Source organism: Cajanus cajan, chromosome 6 (genome assembly GCF_000230855.2).
Source record: "Cajanus cajan strain Asha chromosome 6, NIPB_CcT2T_4, whole genome shotgun sequence".
Classification (NCBI taxonomy): Eukaryota; Viridiplantae; Streptophyta; class Magnoliopsida; order Fabales; family Fabaceae; genus Cajanus; species Cajanus cajan.
This window is the reverse complement of record NC_138522.1, coordinates 54,655,115-54,671,645: the sequence shown is the minus strand read 5'-3', so window position 1 is coordinate 54,671,645 and position 16,531 is coordinate 54,655,115. Positions and strand designations below refer to the sequence as shown.

The window sequence follows — 16,531 nt, the reverse complement described above, 5'->3', positions numbered from 1 at the left end:
TGATTTCATATCATCTTAAATAACATTTCTCTACATACAATCCTCTATGATTTATATTTTTTTATTCATACTATTGAATTTAAACAATATGTTCAAAATTATGTAATTCATTAATCAGTATAATTATCAAAATATATTTTTAATATATGTTTAAAAAATTATATTTCAATATTAAATTTTATTAAAAAATAAAGGTTTGTTAAATTTTAATAATTAAAAAATGAACTACATAAAGTATTTAATAACTTTTTTAAAAAAGTAAATATTTAATAATTAAAACTAATATTGTTAAATTATACATGAATAGTGATAGATAAAAATGTAACTAAAAATATTGATATAAAAAAATAGGAGAAAAAATAGAGAAAAAGAAAAGTAAATGAGAAAAATGAATAGAAAGAGAAAAGAAATATGAGATATAGAATACATGAGAATGGAAAGGAGGAGAAAGAGAGAGGGCAAAAAAAAAAAAGAGAGAGAGAGACATGAAAAGAGAAAGGGGAGAAAGAGAGGAAGAAAAAAAGATTAAGGGAGACAAAAATTAGAGGATGAATAAACGGAAAAAAAAAATCATGCAAATTTTTAATAGTTTTGGTGAGATTGTTGGATTAGTTAATTATATGAACGTTTTACTGAAAACTCTCACAAAATTCATCCATCAAAATTGTAATACCAGAGTTTTATTCATAATTGTTGTTTTATTAATTTATATATTGTTGTGCTTAGTTGATTAGTTGCTATAGAAATCTAAGGATTTATGAATCCTAATGAGTTATGTGTTTTGGAAAATTACTCAAACCATATGTTAAGTTAACTAACATGGAAGGGTAAATAATGCCTTTCTTTAGAAGTGAACTTTATAAGTTCAGTTTCTTGAAAAAAATTAGATAGAAGCTAAAGAGAGGATGTGACACCCTCTACCCCGTTATTAATATACAACAAATGTAACAATAAAATATTTCTTATCTTCTTTTTGGGTAAATGAAATCTTTCATAGTTGACAAATATTTCAAATATAACAAGGTAGAAGATTCACATTCGTAACTCATAAATCATAACTCCAGTGTAAAAATTATAAAAGAAAAGAAGTTAAGATTTTCAATACAATTTAGTGTAAAACAAGAAATCATATATATACAAATAATAATAAAGGAAATATAAATTAACTCCAGTAAAGGTGGCAGTGCCTCCTGGTTAGGAATTAATTTATACTCCCAAATCATATAATAAAAAATATAACAAAAATGTACATCTTGGTCTTTTATCAAGAACGTTCAAATTACAATTCTTAACATATATTTTCCTTGAATTATATATGTTATCTACGTTATTTCTTCGTTAGAAATTACAAAAGAAGAGAAACTAAAGTTATAAAAATAATAACATATTAAACTAAAATAACTATGCCCCGATGTCACATCCTATCAGAGCATGCCCAATTGAAGCCTTTAAGCCTCATCACCAACATCCTCATGATGCTGATCACCTGCAACATAATTTAAACATATACAAAAACAACAAGGGAGTGAGAAACATCTCACTCAGTTTCAGGTGCAGAAATAAAGGCTAGATAGCACTCACACACACAACAAATATAAGTCACTTATAAATAATACACATACATCATCAATATCACATATATATTCATTTATCATGCAATGATGTCATGATCTTGACTTATAAATGCATGCATGTGGCGCCATAAGGAAGTTTCACATATCATCACTGGTGACCCTAAGGCACACCTGGTTACATCACTGGTGACCCAAAGGTACACCTGGTTACATCACTGGTGACCCTAAGGTACACCTGGTTACAAGTTACATCACTGGTGACCCTAAGATACACCTTGTTAGCATGTTACATCACTGGTATGCGGCCTCAGCGGCACACCTGGAATAATATATGCGTATGATGCATGTCATACCATCATAATCTCATTGACTCAATATTTAACTTTTTACATGATTTCATTTAGTACATCATGTCCTCATTTGTCATAGTCTCATAATCATAGTTTGTCTCAATAGTCAATTCTTAGGTCTCATGTCATTTGTCCATATTTCACATGGTCATGTCATCAATACTCCTCTTAAGGTCCGCATAGGTATTCACAGAGATCCAGAGAGCATTCTTATTCATATTAAAACTCATTTATTATTAACATTAATTTCATATTCATTTATTACTTTCAACAAAGAACAAGGTAGAGTAAATAGAAAATCAGACAGAACAACGGCACTTTCAACAAAAACAAAGTAGAATAAATAGAAAATCGGACAGAACAACGGCACCTTCAACAAAAAGCAAAGTAGAGTAAATAGAAATTTAGACAGAACAATGGCACCTCCAACAAAAAAGCAAAGTAGAGTAAATAGAAATTAAACAGAATAACGACAAAGGATTGGGGCCAATCCGACAAACAACTATCCAACAATTATCCCTACACCCCTGAGCGAGGTTTTCACTCCCCCCCTTACCTGGATAAGCGGAGCTGAACTTAGGCAGAGCCTCCTCCTCTGGATTCCCTCTTCCTTTCTCTCTCTCTTTCTTTCTCTTTCTTTCTCTCTCTCTCTCTCTCTCTTCTCTTTCTCTCTCTAAAATTTCACTTTCTTCCTCTGTATAAAAAATTTCACCCCCCTGCCCCTATTTATAGGCAATCTGACGCACCCGGAACGGCCCGTACTGATTTCGGAACGGCCCGTTCCGGATCCTTCAAATCTGGGCAAAATTTGTAACTGGAACGGCCCGTTCCAAAATCGAAACGGCCCGTTCCCAAAAAACCAGAACGGCCCGTTCTGAAACCAGAACGGCCCGTTCTCAATCTCAGAAGAACGGCCCGTTCTCCTTCCGGAACGGCCCGTTCTCCTTCCGGAACGGCCCGTTCTCCATACCGGAACGGCCCGTTCCAAGGCCGTTCTGGGACTACAAAAACCTCACATTTTCAACATTTGGAACGGCCCGTTCCACTTTTGGAACGGCCCGTTCCAGAACCCAAAATACCCCTATAACTTTATTAAAATTACGAAAATGCCATTAAAATAATAATAAAAATTTGGGTGTTACAATTCTCCCCTCCTTTTAGAAATTTCGTCCCCGAAATTTACCTGAAAACAGAAATGGATGAGCTTCTCGCATCTTGCTTTCTAATTCCCATGTAGCACTTTCTTCAATATTTCCTCCCCAAACGACCTTAACCAAAGGGATTTCCTTTCCTCTTAGTTGTTTCACTCTCTTGTCATCAATCCTTAGAGGAACCATTTCATAAGTAAGATTATCCTTCAACTGAATGTTGTCAGACTCAATGATATGGGAAGGATCATGGACATACTTTCTGAGTTGGGAAACATGAAAGACACTATGGAGATTTGAAAGAGATGGAGGCAAAGCAATTTGATAGGCCACTTCACCGATTCTTTTAAGAATTTGATAAGGACCAATGAAACGTGGAGTAAGCTTACGGGATTTCAGTGCTCTGCCTACTCCTGTCCAAGGAGTGACTTTAAGGAATACATGATCACCTTCTTTAAACTTAAGGTCTTTTCTCCTCTTGTCATTATAACTCTTTTGCCTACTCTGGGTTGCTCTCATCTTCTCTTGGATCATCTTAACCTGTTCAGTAGTTTGTTGAACTATCTCAGGTCCTAACATGACATTCTCTCCAGGTTCTGTCCAACATAAAGGTGTTCTACATCTCCTACCATACAGAGCCTCATATGGTGCCATCCCAATACTAGAATGGTAGCTATTATTGTAGGTAAATTCTACCAAAGGTAGGAAACTATCCCAACTACCCCCACGTTCTAAGATGCAAGCCCTCAACAAGTCTTCCAAAGATTGTATGATTCTCTCAGTTTGGCCATCTGTTTGGGGATGGTAAGCTGAACTCAATCTAAGCTTAGTGCCTAAAGCCTTATGCAAACTCTCCCAAAATCTAGAGGTGAACCTAGGATCTCTATCAGACACAATACTAGTAGGAACTCCATGCAACCTCACGATCTCACTGATGTACAACTTGGTTAACCTCTCCAAAGAGTACCTAATATTAATGGGAATAAAATGGGCAGACTTAGTCAATCTATCCACAATGACCCATATAGCATCCAAGTTCTTCACAGTCTTAGGTAACCCAACTACAAAATCCATAGAGATGCTATCCCACTTCCACACAGGCACATCTAAAGGTTGCATCAAACCTGAAGGTTTTTGGTGTTCTACCTTAGCTTTCTGACATACTAAGCAAGCATACACAAATTCCTCCACTTCCCTCTTCATCTTAGGCCACCAAAACATCTTCTTAAGGTCTTGGTACATCTTAGTGGCTCCTGGATGGATACTAAGGATACTCTTATGACCTTCTTCCAGGATTGCTCTCTTAAGTTCTGGCACACTAGGAATGCACAACCTATCCTTAAATCTTAAAACTCCATCCACTCCAATTCTAAACTCACTTTTCACAGCTTGATTCAACTTCTCTACCTGACTCAATAAGAAAGGATCCATCTTCTGACCTTCTCTAATCTCATCTATCAAGCTATTAGTCACTCTCAAAGCTCCCAACTTAATACTCTTAGAGGTCAACTCACACCCTAAGCTCATATCCCTAAATTCCTCAATCAATTGCAATTCCTTAATCATCAAGGAAGACATTCTCAAAGATTTTCTACTCAAAGCATCAGCTACAACATTAGCCTTGCCAGGGTGATAATTCAATTGAAAGTCATAATCCTTAAGAAACTCTAACCATCTCCTCTGCCTCATATTCAATTCCTTTTGGTCAAACAAGTACTTAAGGCTTTTATGGTCACTAAAAACCTCAAATCTAGACCCAAACAAGTAATGTCTCCACAACTTGAGCACAAAAACTATTGCAGCTAACTCAAGGTCATGGGTAGGATAGTTTTGCTCATGAATTTTAAGTTGTCTTGAAGCATAGGCTACTACCTTACCCTCCTGCATAAGCACTCCTCCTAAACCCAATTTAGAAGCATCACAAAATACCTCAAAAGTCTTACTAGGATCAGGTAATACTAACACAGGAGCACTAGTTAATCTCCTCTTAAGTTCTTGAAAACTTTCCTCACACTTAGAATCCCACACAAAAGGTTGGTCTTTCTTCGTCAGCTTAGTCAAAGGAAGAGCTAGCCTAGAGAAATTCTCTATGAACCTTCTGTAATAACCAACTAGTCCTAGGAAACTCCTAATCTCAAATACTGATTTAGGTGTTCTCCACTCTAACACAGCTTCTACCTTAGCAGAATCTACAGCTATTCCACCCTTGGATATCACATGTCCTAGAAAGTTCACACTATCCAACCAAAATTCACATTTTGACAATTTTGCATACAACTGCCTCTCCTTAAGGGTTTGAAGAACGATCCTAAGGTGCTCAACATGCTCCTCCCTAGTCTTGGAATACACTAGGATATCATCTATGAAGACCACTACAAATCTATCCAAGTAAGGGTGAAAGATCCTATTCATGTAGTCCATAAAAACACCAGGTGCATTAGTCACACCAAAAGGCATAACTAAATACTCATAGTGCCCATAGCGGGTTCTAAAGGCAGTCTTAGGAACATCCTCAGCTCTCACTCTAATCTGATGGTATCCTGACCTTAAATCTATCTTACTGAACACACAAGCTCCAACTAGTTGATCCATAAGGTCATCTATCCTAGGCAAAGGATACTTATTCTTAATGGTCACTTTATTCAGTTGCTTATAGTCTACGCACAACCTCATGCTCCCATCTTTCTTCTTAACCAACAAAACAGGTGCTCCCCAAGGCGAGACACTAGGCCTAATGAATTGTTTTCCTTGTAATTCCTCTATTTGTTTCTTAAGCTCAACTAACTCTGTAGGGGATATCCTATAGGGTGCTATAGATATAGGTGGGGTACCTGGTACTAAGTCTATGCTAAACTCAATCTCTCTCTCAGGTGGTAAACTAGACACATCCTTAGGAAATACTTCTGGAAATTCTCTCACTAAGGGAATCTCATCTAGCTTACTATCAGTCTCAAGTGTTAAAGAAGCTAAGATCATGTACACTTTTTCATTGTCTTTTAAACAAGTTTTAATGTCAGCAGCACTAAGAAATTCCGTACTCTTACATTCACCAAAGGAAATAGATTTCTCAAAGCAGTTTAAAAGGACATGGTGAGAAGATAACCAATCCATACCAAGAATTACATCTAATTGACTAAGAGGCAAACAAATTAAGTCAACTAGAAACTGCTTATCAGAAACTGTCAAAGGACATTTCAAACACACTAGGGATGTAGTCACAGGACCATTAGTAGGGGTTTCCACAACTAAATCAAAATCTAACAAAGACACAGGCAAATTCAATTTTTGGACACAAGAGACAGAAATAAAGGAATGAGTTGCACCAGAATCAAATAGTACAACAAAAGGAGTCTCAGCTATGAAACAAGTACCTTGTATCAAATTTTCTGACCGAGAAGCTTCAGCACCACTAAGAGCAAATACTCTCCCCACAGTCTTTGGACGCTCAGTTTGCGAACCCGATCCCATAACACGTGTTCTTTGTGATTCAGGACATTGGGTACTGATGTGACCTTTACCATTGCAGTTGAAGCAGGTAACTTCCCTGTCACGACACTCAGACTGATTATGACCAACAAGTCCACACTTCCAGTATCTTACTGAAGGAGTGGACACAGACCCTCCAACACTTCCAGTAGCACTAACAGTGGATCCTCTAGTAAGCAACTTGCTTTTATTAGCAGCAGCTTTACTCCCTTGAAATCTATTAGAAGCGGAGTAAGGCTTGCTCCTACCCGAAGTACTAGAACTCACAGCACGGATAGGACCTCCAACTCCTTTATAAAAAGCAGCACGAGCACGGTTGTCATGATCATAAATGCTGCACTTGTTGACCAGAGTGGGAAAGTAATATATCTCCTGATAGTTAATTGCAGTTTTTACTTTCGGACGCAGACCATTTACAAATTTTATGCATTTAGCTCTTTCACCACCCTCACCATGGTAGTGTGTGCAATAACGAACCAAAGCATCAAATTTGGCAGCATACACAGCCACTGTGTCGTTCCCTTGATTCAGCTCAAGGAATTCCATTTCTTTCCGACTTCTCACATCATCCGGGAAATACTTCTCAAGAAAGACCTTCTTGAAGTTGTCCCAATTCAAGTGCACCCCTCCATCAATCATCCTCCGAAGTGCTCCTTCCCACCAAAAATGAGCATCAGCAGTCAACATGAATGTGGCCAACTTCACCTTCTGAGCGATGGGACAATCCATAACATTGAAAATTTTTTCTATTTCTGTTAGCCAATTCATAGCAGCATCTGGGTCATATCCTCCTTTAAAGGTAGGTGGGTGATTTCGTTGAAATTGCTCCAACCAGTTAGGAGCGACCTCAGTCCTATTGTTATTATTCATAGCTTGTGCTAATGCTTGAAGAGCATCGGCAATCGCACGATCATTTCTACCAGCCATAGTCTAAGAAAATAATACAATCAATAAACATAATCAATCATCATACTATCATACCAACAAGTTTTACAATCAATTCAGTCCATCATTCATGTACCAAATAAACATAGTAAACCAAATAAGCATAGTAAACTCATAACTCACGGTCGATTAGATCGACCTGCTCTGATACCACTAAATGTGACACCCTCTACCCCGTTATTAATATACAACAAATGTAACAATAAAATATTTCTTATCTTCTTTTTGGGTAAATGAAATCTTTCATAGTTGACAAATATTTCAAATATAACAAGGTAGAAGATTCACATTCGTAACTCATAAATCATAACTCCAGTGTAAAAATTATAAAAGAAAAGAAGTTAAGATTTTCAATACAATTTAGTGTAAAACAAGAAATCATATATATACAAATAATAATAAAGGAAATATAAATTAACTCCAGTAAAGGTGGCAGTGCCTCCTGGTTAGGAATTAATTTATACTCCCAAATCATATAATAAAAAATATAACAAAAATGTACATCTTGGTCTTTTATCAAGAACGTTCAAATTACAATTCTTAACATATATTTTCCTTGAATTATATATGTTATCTACGTTATTTCTTCGTTAGAAATTACAAAAGAAGAGAAACTAAAGTTATAAAAACAATAACATATTAAACTAAAATAACTATGCCCCGATGTCACATCCTATCAAAGCATGCCCAATTGAAGCCTTTAAGCCTCATCACCAACATCCTCATGATGCTGATCACCTGCAACATAATTTAAACATATACAAAAACAACAAGGGAGTGAGAAACATCTCACTCAGTTTCAGGTGCAGAAATAAAGGCTAGATAGCACTCACACACACAACAAATATAAGTCACTTATAAATAATACACATACATCATCAATATCACATATATATTCATTTATCATGCAATGATGTCATGATCTTGACTTATAAATGCATGCATGTGGCGCCATAAGGAAGTTTCACATATCATCACTGGTGACCCTAAGGCACACCTGGTTACATCACTGGTGACCCAAAGGTACACCTGGTTACATCACTGGTGACCCTAAGGTACACCTGGTTACAAGTTACATCACTGGTGACCCTAAGATACACCTTGTTAGCATGTTACATCACTGGTATGCGGCCTCAACGGCACACCTGGAATAATATATGCGTATGATGCATGTCATACCATCATAATCTCATTGACTCAATATTTAACTTTTTACATGATTTCATTTAGTACATCATGTCCTCATTTGTCATAGTCTCATAATCATAGTTTGTCTCAATAGTCAATTCTTAGGTCTCATGTCATTTGTCCATATTTCACATGGTCATGTCATCAATACTCCTCTTAAGGTCCGCATAGGTATTCACAGAGATCCAGAGAGCATTCTTATTCATATTAAAACTCATTTATTATTAACATTAATTTCATATTCATTTATTACTTTCAACAAAGAACAAGGTAGAGTAAATAGAAAATCAGACAGAACAACGGCACTTTCAACAAAAACAAAGTAGTATAAATAGAAAATCGGACAGAACAACGGCACCTTCAACAAAAAGCAAAGTAGAGTAAATAGAAATTTAGACAGAACAACGGCACCTCCAACAAAAAAGCAAAGTAGAGTAAATAGAAATTAAACAGAATAACGACAAAGGATTGGGGCCAATCCGACAAACAACTATCCAACAATTATCCCTACACCCCTGAGCGAGGTTCTCACTTCCCCCCTTACCTGGATAAGCGGAGCTGAACTTAGGCAGAGCCTCCTCCTCTGGATTCCCTCTTCCTTTCTCTCTCTCTTTCTTTCTCTTTCTTTCTCTCTCTCTCTCTCTCTCTCTCTTCTCTTTCTCTCTCTAAAATTTCACTTTCTTCCTCTGTATAAAAAATTTCACCCCCCTGCCCCTATTTATAGGCAATCTGACGCACCCGGAACGGCCCGTACTGATTTCGGAACGGCCCGTTCCGGATCCTTCAAATCTGGGCAAAATTTGTAACTGGAACGGCCCGTTCCAAAATCGAAACGGCCCGTTCCCAAAAAACCAGAACGGCCCGTTCTGAAACCAGAACGGCCCGTTCTCAATCTCAGAAGAACGGCCCGTTCTCCTTCCGGAACGGCCCGTTCTCCATACCGGAACGGCCCGTTCCAAGGCCGTTCTGGGACTACAAAAACCTCACATTTTCAACATTTGGAACGGCCCGTTCCACTTTTGGAACGGCCCGTTCCAGAACCCAAAATACCCCTATAACTTTATTAAAATTACGAAAATGCCATTAAAATAATAATAAAAATTTGGGTGTTACAGAGGAACTCTATAATCTAACATTTGTCATTCTTCTTTCTAGTATTCCCAAAACTGTAGAATATTGTAGTAGAATTGTTGAGTATAAATTAAAGCTTAAAAAGCTTTGAATCAAAGACCTCGAAGGATCGGTACGAAGTTCTTCGGATGACCTCGACTTTCTTCTCCCTTCTTCTCTTTTCTATTGGATTTAGAGATAAGGGAAACTAAAACTATGTTTTTTGTTGTTCTACGATGTTGTATGTCACTCAAACTTCATTGAAATTGTGGTTGTATTGATGATTGAGAGGAAATTTTTATGTGTGAGATTTTGGTGTTTTTAACACATGTTAAGGTGAATTTGGTGATCCTAGCCAATCCGTGGTTACATTTTTCTATTTTGGTGAGAAATAAGTTGTTTATAACAAGTAAATGTGTTTTATTGTATTGCATGATTATATTTCCTGAGTTATAGGTGTTGAAAGTCAAATTGGGGTTCTGCCAAGTGCAAAATTCATTTTCGCGTCAACCACAACTTTAAGGTGTCAGATGTGATACAAGCCAAATATTTTCTACCTTATTAATTTTGGGCACAATATTGGTAGCTCAGGTTGGAGTTAAAGGAGAGTCTCTAATTTGGTCACGTTGGGCGTGATTGAATGGCCTCGAGTGTGAATGCCTTTAAAATTCTATGACTTGGTGATATCAGACCCTAGTTGAGTGATGTCGAGCGTGATTAAGATAAAGACTATTTGCTTAGATGATGTCAAATTCTAGTGTAGTGACGTTGGACATGAGTTAGACAAAAGTTTTCTGGATGAATGAAGTCAAGTGTGGATTTAATGTCAAGCGTGATTGACACAAAAACTCTTTACCTTATTCACTTCGGGCATGAGCAAACTAGAGGTTCTCCTCTAAGACTTTAATTGATACGGTTCGAGAACAAGGTTGAGATATATTATTTATAGGTAACTACAATATAGAGGTTAGGTTGAACTATATTGATTATAAAACAATAAAATGTTGATCTGTATGGAATCAGGATGATATATATTTACTCGTTCCAGTTCTTGTCCCCATTCCTATTTTAAATTTTTAAAAAAATAATTTACTTTTTTAGAATTTAGTTGAAATTTCTGTATTTTTTTTTTTTTTGCAAAATTTTATGTAGTTATTACTTTATACTGAATTATATATATTAAAAAATATATTTAATTATTCTTTAGATAAGTATGAGCTGAGATAAATATATTCGATATTCAATGTGAACAGAAATAAAACATAAATATCGAAGACAAAAATAATATAACATATAAACTTTGAGAAAAGAAAAATCCGCATTCATCTCATTGCATCTCTGCCAGTGGCATTCCTAAAATTGATGTATAGCCGAAAGGGACTTGGTTTAAAAATAATTAAATAAATAAAAAATAATATATATATATATATATATATATATATATATATATATATATATATATATATATATATATATATATATATCCTAAAAATTTGTTTCTTTCGGAGTATATATTATTGGAAAACAAAGAAAATAAAATATTCCCACTTCCCAGAATTTCCTCTTTGTTATAAAATAAAAGAGTAGACCCCACGACTGCGCCACCGCCCCAGCCAAGAACTGAGGTTACAAAATTCAAATAATAACGAAAAAGACAGCACGATTTGAGTAATCTCCGGTAAGGTGTCGGTTTCATTGCTCATCAAATCTAAAGAATTTTACTATTATTTTAATTACTTTTAAATAAAATATAATTAACCCATTAAAAGAAACTTATTTATTATTTAATTACTTTTAAATAAAATATAATTAATCATTAAAATAATATTTATTCATTAAAGAAAATTATTTATTATTTTATAATTTTGAAATAAAATTATATTAACATTTTAAAATAACATTTATTCATTGTAATAATTTTTTTGTTTAATATTTTTAAATAAAATTTAATTAATTAATTAAAATGTTATTATTTTCACGGGACAAAACCACTGTAGTACCTTAAAATAGTATTATTTTTACTGTTTTATATCAGTGTAGCAGTTAGAGCATCTACAATGGGAGTTGCTTATAAGCAACTCCCAACCACTCACTATGTCACGTCACTCTTAAGCAACTCATACTATATTTTTATAATTTTTGCTCAAATGAAAATTTCTTATAAGCACTCCTACCTTTTTACAACTCATACTACACTTTCTAACACCTCACACTACACTTTATTATAAATTTTTTAAAAATTAATTATTATGAATAATATATAAATATGAATAATTTACTAAATGTATTTTTTATTATAAAATATAAAATATAAAAATAGAAAATAAAATGTAAAAAATAAAAATAGAAAAATAAAAAATAAACGTAAATCTCGTTCCCTCTTTCTCTTTCAACGTCTCTCTTCTTTATGTGATTCTCTCTTGTCTCTCATTCTCTCTCGTGGCTGGTGGGCGACGACGCTGGTGCGGCGACGGTGGCCACAGGGACGACGACACTGGTGCGATGAGAGGAGGGCTGGTCCTGGTGCGACGGAACTGGTGCGGGGACGACAACGTTGGTGCGACGGTGGCCACAGGGACGACGGTGCTAGTGCGACGGTGCTGGTCCGACGACGGTGGCCACGGGGACGACGACGAGAGGAGCTCCACAGTGGCTGGTGCTGGTGCAAGTGAATCTCAGCGGTGTTGCTAGCTCACGGGGAGGTCTTATGTGCGACGGTTCGTGGCTTTGGGCATGGAGATGTTGAAGCGGCCAACTTGGACAGATGAACCATTGAGAACCCTCCATTTGGCATTTCACAATCCTAAGCACCGTAGCTTCAGGAAGGAACGGTTCTAAGAGCACCTCCAGCGGAGGGTGCTTAACGTGTTGCTTATTCTTAAGCAACGGACCTTATAAGAAACTCTCGTTGGACCTATCCTACATGGCAAGTGAGTTTCTTAAATTTTTGTCTCAGTTGCTTGTACAAGCAACAGTCCTTAGCACTGACAAGAAGAATTTCATTGGTTGAAATTCATCTACGTGGACCACATTTATGAAAAAGAAAAACAGAAAAAACCATGCACCTCCTGTTCGTTCGTCCGGGGAGGTTTGGCAACGCCGGCCCGTGTCGCCAGGGTCGTTCGCGCGTCACCGGTCGCGCGTCGCCGGTCGCGTGTCTCCGGCAAGTCCCGTACGCCCCGCGCGCGCGGCTCAACCAGTTCCAACGGCCCGCTGGAGAACAACCTCCGCCCAGCATGTGAACCGCCTCCACCCCGCACCAGAACCCTCTGGCAGAACCCCTTCGCCCCGCGTGCCAGAAGCCACCGGCCAAACCCCTCCGCCCCGCGCGGGAACCACCTCTGCTCCATATAGCCAGACCCGCGGCCCGCGTGGGCACCACCCCCGCCCCGCGAGCGCCAGAACCCGTCCACCTCGCGTGCGACCACCGTCGCCCGTAACCCCTCCGCGCGCTAGTTGGAGAAGAGAGAGTGAAGAAAGAGTGAAGGGAGAGTGAAGGGAGAGGGCAGAATAAACGTTGAAATGGAGAGTGAATGGAGAGTGTAGGAGAGTGCAGGAGAATGGTGAATGCAGAATAAATGTTGAAAGGGAGAAGGTAGAGTGAATGGAGAGTGTAGGAGAATGTAATTTTTTTTATTATTGTAATTTTTGGTATTTCTTTTTATTAATAAATTTATTTTTATTATTGTAATTTTTTGTATTTTTTTATTATGTAATTTTTTTTTATTATTAAAATTTTTGTTATATTTTTTATTATGTAATTTTTATTATTATTGAAATATGAGTTGTAAAAAAATTGAGGTGTCAAAAAGTGTAATATGAGTTGGAAAAAAGTTGAGGTGCTTATAAGCAATTGTCATTGGAGCAAAAGTTGTAAAAATATAGTATGAGTTGCTTATGAGTGACGTGACACAGTGAGACCTATTTAAAGTGGTTGGGAGTTGCTTATAAACAACTCCCACTGGAGATGCTCTAAAAATTTTCAACTTTTTCTTGCCAAGTAGAATCACTCCAATGGCAAATATTTCTAAGCTCCGTTGCTTAATTTTAAGAAACAGCACAAGCACCCTCCGCTGGAGGTGCTCTTACAAGATACTGATGCAGCCATGAACCACGTGACATGTGGGTATACGGCAGCAATTCCCTGTAAACTTAACTTCTAGGAATTAAATTATAAAAATATATATAAAAATAAATAATATAATTACATTTTATTTTCAATTTAAGAATTTAATTAAAAATTATAAAAAAGTTAATGTACAAAATAAAGTATTAAAAATTGTTTTTAAAAAATTTGAGATACATTAAATAAAAAGTAAAATTATTCTTTTTGTTCTCATTAAATTTGTTACTATCTCTTTTTTTCTTCTTAAGTGTTGTTTGTTTTTTTTTCTTTTTTAAAACAAACTAAGATACGTAAAAAAAATTAATAAAACACTTTGAATTTTTTTATTATACCATTTTTTTTATTTCAGAATAAATACAAATTAGTTATAAATATGTAAAATTAATTAAAAATCAGGTTAAAAAGTAGAGATATAGAAACAAAGAGGAGTATTTAATTTCTCATTATATCCTTCCCTTATTTAATTAATTAATTTTTCTTTCATTTAATATCTTTTTTTTCTCTCTTAAATTTCATGATGAATGTATGGAATATTTAGAATTAGGAATATAATTGAAATTTTCGTAATTAGCAGCTTCTTAAAATTTTAAAAGTGATAAAATAAATAATAGACTTTATTTAAAAAAACAACTCTTAAAAATGATACAATATTTATTTTAGAGCGAGTGTTTTTCTTTTTAAATTCATAATTTTATTTCTTATGTATAAAAAAAGTTAAGTATATTTTTATTCCACAAATATATTAATTGTGTGCTTTTCATCCCTCAAATTTTAATTGAGTTAATTTAATTTTTTAATAATTATAATTGTACAATTTATGTCTCTCGATTATTAATTAAGTAATTTAATTCTTGAAGTACGTCAATTGTTGATTTTAGTTTCTCAAAAAATCATATAAATTTTTATCTATTTAAATTATATATATTAGTAATTTTAGTAATAATAAACATATAATGTAATATATATATAAGTTATAATATATGTAACTTAAACATGACAAAAATTATATAATTACGTTATCTTAAAAAACTAAAATTATTTAATTAAAATTTAAGATTAAAATTATATAATTGTGATATAGTGATACTTAAAAAGTTAAAATTGCTGAAATAGAATTTTAGAGATAAAAATCATACAACCGTAATATTAGAATAATAAAAAACATAATTAAGTAAAAAAAAATAACATGTAAATATCAATATACAATTAAATCATCTACCAAAGAATCACTAGAGTCATTTAGGCGAATAATATATATATTGTCCTAGGTTTTAATTTTGTTCTACAATTACAACCAATAGAAAGTTGAATCTATTTATCTTTTGTTAGTATGTGAAGGAAAGAATACAAGAGAGAAAAGAATCGAACAAGAAAAAACATTTGGTGATCTTATACCACATGATTTTTAATTAATTTGTATATAACATATAATTAGCTGTTATTAATTTTTTTATATAAATTAAGTAATTAAATTTTTATAATTGAGATTTTTTGCCCTTAATAGTTGTCGATTACCTGATAATAATATCTTAGGAGCATAGGTGAGAGAAAGAAAAGGAAAATAAAAATAAAAATATATATAAGAGGGTATTGAACATGAATGATGTGAGGTTGGTACATAACTAATTTCCGTGAAGAAAAAAATGAGGATGATTATTCTTCAACCAACCACACGAATAATAATTTTTTAAATGATTCGTCGCAGTCTAGAGGTTTATAGAAGGCTCTAAATTATTTTATTATTTTTATTTTATCAGTCTCCAAAAATAGAAGTGAAGCCATGTATGGAGTTTATTTGGTCAAAATAATGGATTTTTTTATTGATTTAACTTTTGCTATTATTTATTCTTTTTCTTATTCTCTCTCTCTTCTTTTTTTGGAACAAAATTAAGAGTTTAGAATATGCAATATACATATTATTGAATCCGATTATTTTTGTTACTAACAGTTTAGGGTTTAGTTTTGTTGTAATGGAAATATTGTATAATACTAATGTAATGTTATATGTACATGGCAACTGTGAGAAGCAAATAACTCCATGACCAGTATGGATCTTCAGTTCCGGATTAAATCGATGTCAGGTTGAGGAAGGACAAGTTATGGCCCCAACCCCTCTTTCCTCAATTATTTAAAACTATATATATATATATATATATATATATATTACAATAAATATAATTTACAATTCTCTATTTTTGTACGTATAAACTACAAAAATTATATTAAATAAGAGTATTTTTTAACGGTTGTTATTAGCATTTTAAAAAATATTTTAAAAAATATTTTAAAAAATATTTTAAAAAATATTTTAAAAAATATTTTTTAAGATTATAAATAATTAGGTCAATATGTCAGCGATCAAATCACTTATTCATCCATTCACCTGCATGACTTGATCTATATTAAAAAATTATAAATAATTGACAATATGTAAAATTTATACTCCAACAAATATCATAAAAAAGTAAAAAGATGTTATGAAATTTCCATAAAGACATCACTAGAGCAAAATGAGCAGATGACAAACTCGTCGCTATATGATGGGGATAGATGACGAATGATGACAAATATTGGAGGTTGTGTCATTGTACATTGAGAAGATGA

General features: G+C 34.3%; 1 protein-coding gene across 1 annotated transcript; it reads right to left on the bottom strand.

Annotated features, from left to right (window-relative positions):
• Positions 1–1,135: 1,135 nt before the first annotated feature.
• Positions 1,136–9,953, bottom strand: LOC145959152 (uncharacterized). The gene is made up of 3 exons (XM_083077657.1): positions 9,236–9,953; positions 6,444–8,241; positions 1,136–1,486 (listed from the first exon to the last, which is right to left on the bottom strand). The coding sequence occupies exons 2-3, from the start codon at positions 7,483–7,485 to the stop codon at positions 1,449–1,451; spliced, it is 1,080 nt and encodes a 359-aa protein (XP_082933783.1). The 5' UTR covers positions 7,486–8,241; positions 9,236–9,953; the 3' UTR covers positions 1,136–1,448.
• Positions 9,954–16,531: the final 6,578 nt, after the last annotated feature.